Source organism: Rhinichthys klamathensis, unplaced genomic scaffold, assembly GCF_029890125.1.
Source record: "Rhinichthys klamathensis goyatoka isolate OS25496 unplaced genomic scaffold, OSU_Roscu_1.1 h1tg000406l_1, whole genome shotgun sequence".
Taxonomy (NCBI): Eukaryota; Metazoa; Chordata; class Actinopteri; order Cypriniformes; family Leuciscidae; genus Rhinichthys; species Rhinichthys klamathensis.
In genome coordinates, this window is record NW_026606907.1 from 1442501 (window position 1) to 1455304 (window position 12804).

The following is a 12804-nucleotide window of genomic DNA, read 5'->3' on the forward strand; positions in this document are numbered from 1 at the left end:
GTCATGTGACATGTCATGTCATGTGACATGTCATGTCATGTGACATGTCATGTCATGTGATATGTCATGTCATGTGATATGTCATGTCATGTGATATGTCATGTCATGTGATATGTCATGTCATGTGATATGTCATGTCATGTGATATGTCATGTCATGTGATGTTATATGTCATGTGATGTTATATGTCATGTCATGTGATATGTCATGTCATGTGATATGTCATGTCATGTGATATGTCATGTCATGTGATATGTCATGTCATGTGATATGTCATGTCATGTGATATGTCATGTCATGTGATGTTATATGTCATGTGATGTTATATGTCATGTGATGTTATATGTCATGTGATGTTATATGTTATGTCATGTCATGCCTTATATGTTATGACATATAACATCACATGGCATGACAAATAACATGGCATGACATAACATGACATATAACATCACATGACATGACATATAACATCACATGACATGACATATGACATCACATGACATATAACATCACATGACATGACATAACATGACATGACATAACATAACATGACAAGAAATATAACATGACATGACATATAACATGACATGACAAATAACATGACGAGATGACATATAACATCTCTATGTTGATGTGAAATTGGAACACATGACATCAATGTAATGTCAAAATATTATGTTATGTATGGATAGGTGGCATGTTAAAAATGCAAATTTGTAAGAACTTAAATCAGTGTAATAACCGACTGGTTCCCGACTAGAAATGTGTAGTTAAAAATGCATGTTCAGAAATGCAATAAATAGAAAACAAATAGTATAGATTATTGATTAGAGTGTTGTTAGGCCCAAGTTTGGGTTCTGAGAGTTGATTTGGTTGAAAATGCAAGAAACATTGCCTTAAGTGTATTCAAGAGGTTTTCCCCAAGGTTTTCGTTTCTTTTCTTCCACTTAATGGAGTGTGGGCTCCGTGCCACGGTCTCCTTTGGCTCGCTCAGTTGGGGTCTAAAAGACCATTAATATTCAGTAATATTATCGATTTAACCGCACTGACACTATCGGATGAGAACAAAATTTGAACCGAACTGAGATGTATAATCCACACTGTTATTGAACTAAACATAATCAACATTGAACTGACTTGAGCTGAATATAATAACAGATCTGTTTATAGCCAAATTGAACTCGTTTCATACTTTGACACTTATTGAACTGAATTGAAGCAATATTGATCTGAATAATGACACTATTATCTTCTCGCAGAACTGCTTTACAGCTGAAATCACATTTTTTTGACACAATCTGCATTTTAAGGAGAGGAGTTAATTTTAAATGATAATTAAGAAACTTAAAAAGTGGAACTAAAGTGCCTAACGGGTATTTAAAGTGGGAATAAAGTGTTTATAGGGGAGGGTTAGGGCTTTAGGAACTGGGACAAGTAATGTCCCAATAATGTAGCATCCATTTATGATTTTAACAATAATAACCATAAACACTGAATATGTTATTATTGCATAGTTTTATACAGAGTTCGACAGATACTGTAAAATGAAATTCCAGGACTTTCAAGGACTTTTCAAGAACTACTTTTTTTTTTTTTTCAAGGACTACAACCAGAGATCTAATTTATTAAACAATATTTTTCTTTATTATCTCAAAAAAAAAGAAGAAAAAAAGGTAAATAGAGAAATGAAAATAAACTAATAAAACAAAATGGTACAAATAAAGTGTGGCAGATGCAATGACTGGTAACTTTAACCATTGAAAGGATACGATGACAAAGATATCGCTTTCCTTATTCAAACTGACTTTTTCTCTTATGAATATATCATCACCATATAATAATGAAAGACGCATCATAAACTTAAATATTTATGAGCAATTTCACACTCATAGCCATGTGAAATGCCTCTATATCTATTTCAGACGGACTGTAGCGTTAATTGTGTGTGAAAAGATTGTTTTATCAATGAAACCAAAAATAAAATTGCCTTTCAATAATTCAAGCACTTTTCAAGAACTTCTTCATAAAAATGGCTGTTTTCAAGGCTTTTCCAGGACTTAAACTTTAAAAAGGCAAATCCAAGTACTTTAAGCACCTTGTACGAACCCTGTTTATAATGGACTCCAATACACCTAGGAGGAGCAAATATTATCTGCCACTATTTGCACCAAGTATAAATAGCATCTAACAACGATTTACACTAGAGAGAGAGTAATCAAAAACCTGAATCCCTGACCGCCAAAAAACCCACAGCTCCTCCCCAAACCCAGCTGTCAATCAAAGCTCAGATTCATAATCATTACGTACAGTGAAACCGGTGAAATGTGTAATTTAAGAGAGGAATTCTCAGGTGTTTTCTGTGAGGTAACGCACACTAAAATACTTCATATTATCGCTCAACAGTGCGGCGCGAGGATCATCGGATGCAAAGCACTTACGCTGTGAAATTTCTCATTTCACACCTCGCCGATCCGCACAGGTTTCCAGAGGTACTCACCCGAGTGACCGATACTATTAAGCCATCATTTCAACCGGTTTAACTGGAAACAAACCAGAGGGTGAAAGAGTCTTGTTTTTAAGAGAAGTGCAGTGTGGATCACTGCCTAAATACAGTCAGAGCAAAACTGTATTTCTCACATTATCAGTTTATTCGCTATATAGTTTAGAAAATGGTAATAAAATATGACAAGAACTCAGAGTTGATTTTGTCCGTCCTTCTGTTAGACTCTCACACATGAATTATGTTGAATATCTGTCAGCTGTTAAATTTAATAAACAATTAGATAATACCAGTTTAGCTCAACCAGTGACCAAGCAATGCTTCATGTTGTTCAGTCTGTGTGTAAAAAGAGCATTAGCAATTACAGAAAACACACTTCAGCAAAACATCATCAGCTCAAAGTGTCGGAGTAATATTTGCTCCCATACAGTAGTCACTGTGTGAAGAATATTTGGGTGTAATATGTCACAGTTTACTTTATTTTGCTCTCCTCACTTACATAAATGAACTATAGTGTCCTGCACACACTAGTAAAAAACAAAAACAAATTACATCTGGTGTCTGAATAATTTTTGGTTTGACTGTATGTGCAAAAAGCCGAACGCTTAATCCCTCACGTCACCCACAATCATTCAAATCAATGTAAACGCGCCGAGCTTAGAAATGATGGGCAAATGGAGATGCCAAATGGCACTAGAGGTGAAAATGCGTCGTAATTTGTGTGCAACTCTAAAGCATCAGGTGAAACCTCCCGAAAACACATTAACCATCAGGACGAGACTCCAGCGTGAGAGGCGAGCTCAAACAATCGATCGACGGCTCACAAGCAATCAGACACCATTATTTGTGAAGTTACACTCCAGTTCACATGAGCTGATAAAGGGCTGCTATTGATTCAGTGGCCATCCAGGAGAGAGCAATTTAAGCAACCGATGGGGCATAAAACAAACCCTCGCGTTCAGGAGACGCCGAAGGCCCAGGGCTGACGTTCAGGCAAACCAACATTTATTCAACATTCCTCACATTATCACAGTTTATTCACTCTAGTTTAGAAAATGGTAATAAAATATGACCAGAATCAGTTGATATTTCACTGGTTTTGTCCGTCCTTCTGTTAGACTCTCACAATTATGTTGAATATCTGTCAGCTGTTAAATTTAATAAAACAATTAGATAATACCAGTTTAGCTCAACCAGTGACCAAGCAATGCTTCATGTTGTTCAGTCTGTGTGTAAAAAGAGCATTAGCAATTACAGAAAACACACTTCAGCAAAACATGATCAGCTCAAAGTGTCTGAGTAATATTGATCCCAAATGTTACTGGTAGTCACTGTATGAATCATTTTTGGGTGTAATATGTCACAGTTTACTTTATTTTGCTCTCCTCACTTACATAAATGAACTATAGTGTCCTGCACACACTAGTAAAAAAATATCAACAATTACATCTGGTGTCTGAATAATTGTTGGTTTGACTGTATGTGTGTTGTGTGACTTTAATGGGAAATGAAGCGTGTGTAGTGTGTATGAGAGACCCCGAACGCTGCTGGAATAGCGCTAATAGATGAAGCGTGTTTGCAGAAGTGCTGCTGCTCCATTAGCTCCATTAATATTCATTACTGCCTGATCTTCAAGTCTATTTGATAAGGCATTGTTTTTGAGATAACATTAACACGCTAATGTGCATTTTGGAATGCAATTACTGCATCAAGAGGCAAGAAATCGGGGGAATGTAAGACAATAACTAGCATAGATTATAACATTTTCTGAAGAAAATGTGATTTGTTGTACATATTTCACCACTATGATGCTAAGGTGTTCTGTGTGTTCTGGATAAGTTGCTTATCATTGGCACCAAAATTGTTATGATATTCCTTAAATGTAAGTGTATAGGATATATTTGCCGTTTTACTGTTAATCAAGCAAAAGGAAAATCAAACAATTTGAGGCATCATTCATGCCTATGGCACAAATGATGAAGGGCTCTGAAAATCCCCTATAGATATGCATGATATTGTCTGACTGTACCATATTGTACTGTTATCGATACAAGTAATTCTCAAACAAAATCATTTCCGCAATACAAGTAATTCTCAAACAAAATCATTTCCGAGATACAAGTAATTCTCAAACAAAATCATTTCCGCGATACAAGTAATTCTCAAGCAAAATCATTTCCGCGATACAAGTAATTCTCAAACAAAATCATTTCCGCGATACAAGTAATTCTCAAGCAAAATCATTTTCGAGATACAAGTAATTCTCAAGCAAAATCATTTCCGAGATACAAGTAATTCTCAAGCAAAATCATTTCCGAGATACAAGTAATTCTCAAGCAAAATCATTTCCGAGATACAAGTAATTCTCAAGCAAAATCATTTCCGAGATACAAGTAATTCTCAAGCAAAATCATTTCCGAGATACAAGTAATTCTCAACCAAAATCATTTCCACAATACAAGTAATTCTCAACCAAAATCATTTCCGAGATACAAGTAATTCTCAAATAAAATCATTTCCGCAATACAAGTAATTCTCAAACAAAATCATTTCCGAGATACAAGTAATTCTCAAACAAAATCATTTCCGAGATACAAGTAATTCTCAAACAAAATCATTTCCGAGATACAAGTAATTCTCAAGCAAAATCATTTCCGAGATACAAGTAATTCTCAAACAAAATCATTTCCACAATACAAGTAATTCTCAACCAAAATCATTTCCGAGATACAAGTAATTCTCAAACAAAATCATTTCCGAGATACAAGTAATTCTCAAACAAAATCATTTCCGAGATACAAGTAATTCTCAAGCAAAATCATTTCCGAGATACAAGTAATTCTCAAACAAAATCATTTCCACAATACAAGTAATTCTCAACCAAAATCATTTCCGAGATACAAGTAATTCTCAAATAAAATCATTTCCGCAATACAAGTAATTCTCAAACAAAATCATTTCCGAGATACAAGTAATTCTCAAACAAAATCATTTCCGAGATACAAGTAATTCTCAAACAAAATCATTTCCGCGATACAAGTAATTCTCAAATAAAATCATTTCTGGGATACAAGTAATTCTCAAACCAAATCATTTCCGAGATACAAGTAATTCTCAAGCAAAATCATTTCCGAGATACAAGTAATTCTCAAACAAAATAATTTCCGCAATACAAGTAATTCTCAAACAAAATCATTTCCGAGATACAAGTAATTCTCAAACAAAATCATTTCCGCGATACAAGTAATTCTCAAACAAAATCATTTCCGCGATACAAGTAATTCTCAAACAAAATCATTTCCGCGATACAAGTAATTCTCAAGCAAAATCATTTCCGAGATACAAGTAATTCTCAAACAAAATCATTTCCGAGATACAAGTAATTCTCAAACAAAATCATTTCCGCGATACAAGTAATTCTCAAACAAAATCATTTCCGCGATACAAGTAATTCTCAAACAAAATAATTTCCGCAATACAAGTAATTCTCAAACAAAATCATTTCCGAGATACAAGTAATTCTCAAACAAAATCATTTCCGCGATACAAGTAATTCTCAAACAAAATCATTTCCGCGATACAAGTAATTCTCAAACAAAATCATTTCCGCGATACAAGTAATTCTCAAACAAAATCATTTCCGCGATACAAGTAATTCTCAAACAAAATCATTTCCACAATACAAGTAATTCTCAACCAAAATCATTTCCGAGATACAAGTAATTCTCCACCAAAATCATTTCCGCGATACAAGTAATTTTCAAACCAAATCATTTCCGCGATACAAGTAATTCTCAAGCAAAATCATTTCCGAGATACAAGTAATTCTCAAACAAAATAATTTCCGCAATACAAGTAATTCTCAAACAAAATCATTTCCGAGATACAAGTAATTCTCAAACAAAATCATTTCCGCGATACAAGTAATTCTCAAACAAAATCATTTCCGCGATACAAGTAATTCTCAAACAAAATAATTTCCGCGATACAAGTAATTCTCAAGCAAAATCATTTCCGTGATACAAGTAATTCTCAAACAAAATCATTTCCGCGATACAAGTAATTCTCAAGTAAAATCATTTCCGTGATACAAGTAATTCTCAAACAAAATCATTTCCACAATACAAGTAATTCTCAACCAAAATCATTTCCGAGATACAAGTAATTCTCAAACAAAATCATTTCCGAGATACAAGTAATTCTCAAACAAAATCATTTCCGAGATACAAGTAATTCTCAACCAAAAATACTTTTTTTACTATATAATTCTCAAACAAAATTAATTTCATGATATGAGTAATTCTAAACCAGAACCATTTCCACAATACAAATAATTCTCAACCAAAATCTTTACCATGATATATTTTTTGACCACAGTAAGAAACGAAATCACAATAGTAATTCTGCCAGACATCAGAGTCATTATTATTGAAATGAAAGACACCCTATACTTCTCAAGACTGTAATTTAAATATCTGCCAATTAACTTTGAAAATGTTAAACTCACATCAGACTCTTTGACAACCGGTTATTTTGCACTTAAGACAGCCAATTATATCTTCACTGATGCTTATTAAGAACTGTACGCTCTCACTTAGAGCGAAACTGACCATTATCTAAATCTCTTAATGACTTTTGTACACTCAGGCATGAGATCATCAGACTTCAGATCACAGAAACTGAGACAGAAGAATATGCGATCGCTGACCTTGTTGAACTCCTCCCATGAGTTGCTCCAAGTCCAGTAGTGCGCCTTGTATTGCCCGATCCGCACCGCCATCATCTGGTTTCCACGATAATAGAAGATGGGTCTGTTGGGAATAACATCTCCTTTGAAAGCGCTTAGAGACTACATCAAATTTGTTGAGTACGAGCATCTTAAAAATAAAGTTTCCAAAAGTTTTTTTTTTACAGCGATGCCATATAGAAGGTCCACTTTCTTTTTTTTGGCTTGCTTAGTTGGGGACATTTAATTTAATATTCAACAATATTATTGATCTGCCTGCATTAACACACCATTATATGAGAACTGAGCTGAGCTGGACGATGACATCACGGTTTCTCCAGAGCGGATATATATATATAAATAAATGTACTAAATTAATAACTTTTTTACAACAACAATGAACCATCACTGAACTTACTCAAGCTGGACTGTGACGCTATTTTCTTCTACACAAACTTTGTTACATTATTTTCCTGTTATATCTGTAAAGATGATTTGAAACTCTGTGTTGTAAAAAGCGCTGTATAAATAAAGGAGACTTGACTTTCAGTGAACATTTCTTAAAATATATATTTTTTCTTCTAAAGAAAATCTAAAGAAACCTTTTCCACTATAAAGAACCTTTTGTGGAATTGAAAGGTTCTATGAATGTTTACAGTTCTCCATTATGTCTTACAGCTTATGAAAACCTTTTCACGATATTCTAATTTTGAATTTGGGGTTTTCATAAGCTGTAAGCCATAATCATCAGAATTATAACAAATAAAGGCTTTAAATATCTCACTTTGCATGTAATGAGTCTATATAATATATTAGTTTCACCTTTTAAGTTGAATTACTGAAATAAATTAACTTTTGCACGATATTCAAATTTTTCGAGTTTCACCTGTATACAAATCACAGTTAGCAAAAGATGTATTAATTTAAACAATGTAATAATTAAAGGCAGAAACAATGAGCTCATTGAAGTAATGAATACTTATTTGTTAACAAATGATTATGACATTTAGAAAAAATGAATCTGCTTTGACCGAGCACCTAAAATGGATGTTTATACTACATTTAAATCAGTCTGATCAAAGTAATGTAAAGGGAATGGATGTAACGCTTGCTTTGAGGTGGTTACCTGTCGAGCAGTGAGTTGTTGAAGAGTACAGGACTCAAATCCAGACCATCAATGACACGGTCATCAGGGGGAAGAACGCCGGCCACGGAGAGACTCGTACTGAAGAGATCCATCACACTGCCCAACTGATGGCTTACCTGAGGAACAAAACGCTTTTAAAGAGTCATGTCAGAGATTATTGAACATTATCACACGGCTCTGTGGAATACTTGATTCTGATTGGTCAATAGCGCCATCCAGTGGTTTATTATTCCCAGATAACAGCCGCTGAACACAGAAACACCGGCTCATCCGGGTCACTTAAGTCATCAGCGCTATAGGCTCGCTAGGAACGGGTTTTCTCCGTTGAAGTTTCGCTTTTGGTGAACTAATAAAATATTAAAACTCAGTCGAATCAATATTTTGCGTAGAGTTATTTAATTATGCCATCCAGTATCGTGGACTCACTCTCTCTTGTTTCATACAAATGCAGCGGCGGCCATTTTGTGACTATTGTTTTGTATACTGTTGTTTTGTACACTATACGCTGGCTAGGAGCGGTTTTCTTTGTGGAAGTTTCGCTTTTGGTGAGCTAATAAAATATCAAAACTCAGTCGAAGCAATATTTTGCGTAGAGTTATTTAATTATGCCATCCAGTATCGTGGACTCGCTCACTCTTGTTTCATACAAACGCAGCAGCGGCCATTTTGTGACTATTGTTTTGTAGCCTACATTGTTGTTTTGTACACTATACGCTGGCTAGGAGCGGTTTTTCTTCGTGGAAGTTTTGCTTTTGGTGAGCTAATAAAATATTAAAACTCAGTCGAATCAATATTTTGTGTAGAGTTATTTAATTATGCCATCCAGTATCGTGGACTCGCTCACTCTTGTTTCATACAAACGGAGCGGCGGCCATTTTGTGACTATTGTTTTGTACACTGTTGTTTTGTACATTGTTTTGTACACTATATGCTGGCTAGGAGCGGTTTTCTTTGTGGAAGTTTTGCTTTTGGTGAGCTAATAAAATATCAAAACTCAGTCGAATCAATATTTTGTGTACAGTTATTTAATTAGGCCATCCAGTATCGCGGACTCGCTCTCTCTCGTTTCATACAAACGCAGCGGCGGCCATTTTGTGACTATTGTTTTGTACACTGTCGGATTATGAGATACAAACAAGTACGATCTTAAAATATCTCTTTAAATCAATCTTTTATCCCCATAATTATTTATGTGCTGAAATGCTGTGTAATAAGTGTTATGACTGTACACCGTATCTCTTAAATATCCGTTTAGATTGAACTTGCCGCTGAAACTGCTCTCTCCGCAAAGCTTTGCGTTTAAACACCAAATATTTCAACTCAGACCAATATTTCATGTCTAATTATTTACTCATGTGGCAAGTAGCCGTGTAATAAGCCTCCGCTTGGTGTCTGTGTCCGTTTATTATGAGAGAAACACCGGCTGGATGTACATTATCCCTTACATAACCAATGATTTTGTCTAGTTGGTAAATCTATCTTCTATCCCATATCATTTATGTCCTTTGAATTTAATGGAAAACTATGAGAGTGATAGTCACTTAAAAGTCCCCCTGTGGTGAAACTCCAGATTTTAATGTTGTTTAAATGTGTCTATGTGGTGTTTTTAATATGCTTTAAGACACACCATGTGTAAGTTCATAAGTCGACAGCATTGCTGAGTATTTTCTCCTTAAAACTGCAGTGAACCAAAGACAGTCTCAAAAACACGGTTTGAAATCGCTGGTGTTTCTGACGTCACAAACGACCTTGTAACCAATCAGATCAACGTGTGATCGTCAACCAGTGGATCTCTGAGCTGAGTGAGTGAGTGGAGGCGGGGCTCATTTGCATATTCATAGAACCGCAAATACTAAATGAGGCAAGGGTGTCGAGTTACATGATATTTTAAGCCATGAATAATTTATTTTCAAGGAAAAACGTTAAAATATGTCATATTGGTGATCAAAAATTAGTTTTAAGGTATACAATTATTGACTACAGGAAGACTTTAAGAATTTTGAGCAGCTCGTGAAGGCTGTGCAATTAACCGTAATTTATTTTCGATTTCGATTTTGGCTTCAAACGATTATGAAAACACGATAAAAAACATATTATTGTGCCAAATTTCATTCCTTTTCTTTTGGAATGAATTGTTTATTTCATTTCTATCTTTTTTTTCTGATGTATTTGTCCTATTGTTTGTAATTTTTCTTCTTTGTTTTTATTGTAATACTGATTGTTGACTTTTCATCAATAATTATTTGCGGACTTATGTTTATCTTACAGAATTAGCTGTTGCATCGAAATTGGTTTTACATCATAGCAACCTAATTCCCAGCAAAATATACTTGATATATATATATATATATATAGCCTAATATCTATATATATCGCTAATGTGAATTTCTTTTTTACTAGTGTGAGATTTTGGTCATCTTGCCCACTAATCGTGTTAAAGATTTGTGATTCAAATATGGACCATAATTATGATTTTTGCCATAATCAAGCAGCCCTACCTGAAGGCAAAAGTTGGCTACGAGCTGAAGGTGGACCTTTAAAAAATTACTGCACAAAATAAAAGACTTTTACTTGCTAAAAAAGTCAATCAGACAACAGAAGGCATGAGGTAGATAGAGGCCTTCGAATTTTACATATAAAATATGGGTTAATTGGATGAGCGAGCACAATTATCTATCATATCACATAATCAATAATCATAATATCAGCTGATATATGCGTCTATCACTAGTCAAGATGCTCAAAATTGTAATAAATCAACCCATGCAGCAAATCACACAGACATGCACCAATGCAAAATCATTTTCTCTATGCTTCTCAAAGCATCGACAGTTTAGAAGAGCAGCGCTTCTTCAGTCGCTCTAATCTGCGCTCGCAGGTTTATTATAACCCACACTAACATCTCTGTAAATGAAGAGAAAGGCAGAGAGAAAGAAAGGAGAGTCGGGACAGAGGCCGCAACTGCAGCTTTATCTGTCCTCCCCAGTCCTGCTGCTGCAAAAAAAAAGCTTTATTTTATTTATAAACTTTGAACTATTTTCCGATAAAATGCCATTTTTTCGCTGTCATCCTTGATCTTCCATTCTATTCTCTCCTGAACGGGCCTTTGAGGGAAACGGCACGCTCACAATCAGATAGCGCTATCAGCACTGAGCAGCTGGCACACACACACACACACACACACACACACACACACACACACACACACACACACACACACACACACACACACACACACACACACACACACACACACACACACACACACACACACACACACACACACGTCGCCTACTTCAGCCTCCCAGAATTCCCTTCACCACTGCCAGTACATTCCATTATCTTCACTCTCAGGCTTCACACACACAGACGTACATACATACATACTTATACACACAGGAAAAGGAGAAATCAAAGGGAACAATTAATAAAGGTACCTAGCCGTTACCACCAGCTGCTCGTATCCAGCAACACACACACACACACATACACACAAAACATGGGACTTGTAAAAAGGGGAAATGAAATTTCTTTATCTCCAATTCATTTCCTCTTCGTTCTCTTCTTCTCTGACGCTAGTTATCTGAGCAGACAGACCTGTCTAATGCACTCAGTGTGTGTGTGTGTGTGTGTGTGTCTGAGCGGATGAACACAACACCCCCCACACCTTTATTTTTATATTCACGACACGTCACTCCATCGGTGAAGTGAACCGTAGTTCCAATGCAGAGTCAAGGTCAAGTCTCGAATCACGTTTGTTAACAGCGTACAATATGTACGAATTTTCTATCAAAAACCACTTGCACAGTGTTGTATATTTATTTCAATTGTGCACTCACATCATCCTAAATGTTTCCAAGAATTTGTAAATTCAGAGAAATCCACAATTTTCGATAGTGCCCGTCCCTTGTCAATGACATCATACCCGCGTTATCCCTGGTTCCCGCTCGTATTGCCGTAGTAACCATGGCTACAGATGTTACAACTGCGTTACGTCTAGCGGCGCGCTCACGCTGTTGTTGTTTCGTTCAAACATTATGGATCATGGCAAGCAGACTTTGGGACAAAAGGAGAAATAAAACCAGGATCAATATCAGCGTGGTGTTTTCGAGATGCTGAGAGCTAGCGTCCGCGGCTAACTTCGACTCGACCGACGCCACTCTCGCATGAGCTTTATTAGACAGGTGAGCAAATGTACATAAAACTAATCAATGTTATATAGCTCATATGTTAGAATATGATCCGTATGTTATTCTAATGTTGATCTAGCGCACTGCTAGTCTCATACAGACCAACTAACACTGAATAACATAACTTTAACACACTCAAATGCAGTTTAGTGTGATAGTGTAGAGCAAGTGAAACAGTGCTGCGTTTCCTCACAATTTAAATTTGTTACATAAACTGACCAGTTTGAATCGTAATTCA

General features: G+C 35.6%; 1 protein-coding gene across 2 annotated transcripts in view; it reads right to left on the reverse strand.

Moving 5' to 3' along the window:
* galns (galactosamine (N-acetyl)-6-sulfatase) overlaps window positions 1-12804 on the reverse strand; it is a 55501-nt gene that overhangs the window by 21060 nt on the left and 21637 nt on the right. For both annotated transcript variants that reach the window (XM_056234805.1, XM_056234806.1), the window contains exons 10-11: window positions 8356-8492; window positions 7212-7314 (exon numbers count right to left, since the gene is read on the reverse strand). In XM_056234805.1, the coding sequence (XP_056090780.1) occupies window positions 7212-7314; window positions 8356-8492 (240 nt within the window). The remainder of the gene's footprint in view (window positions 1-7211; window positions 7315-8355; window positions 8493-12804) is intronic.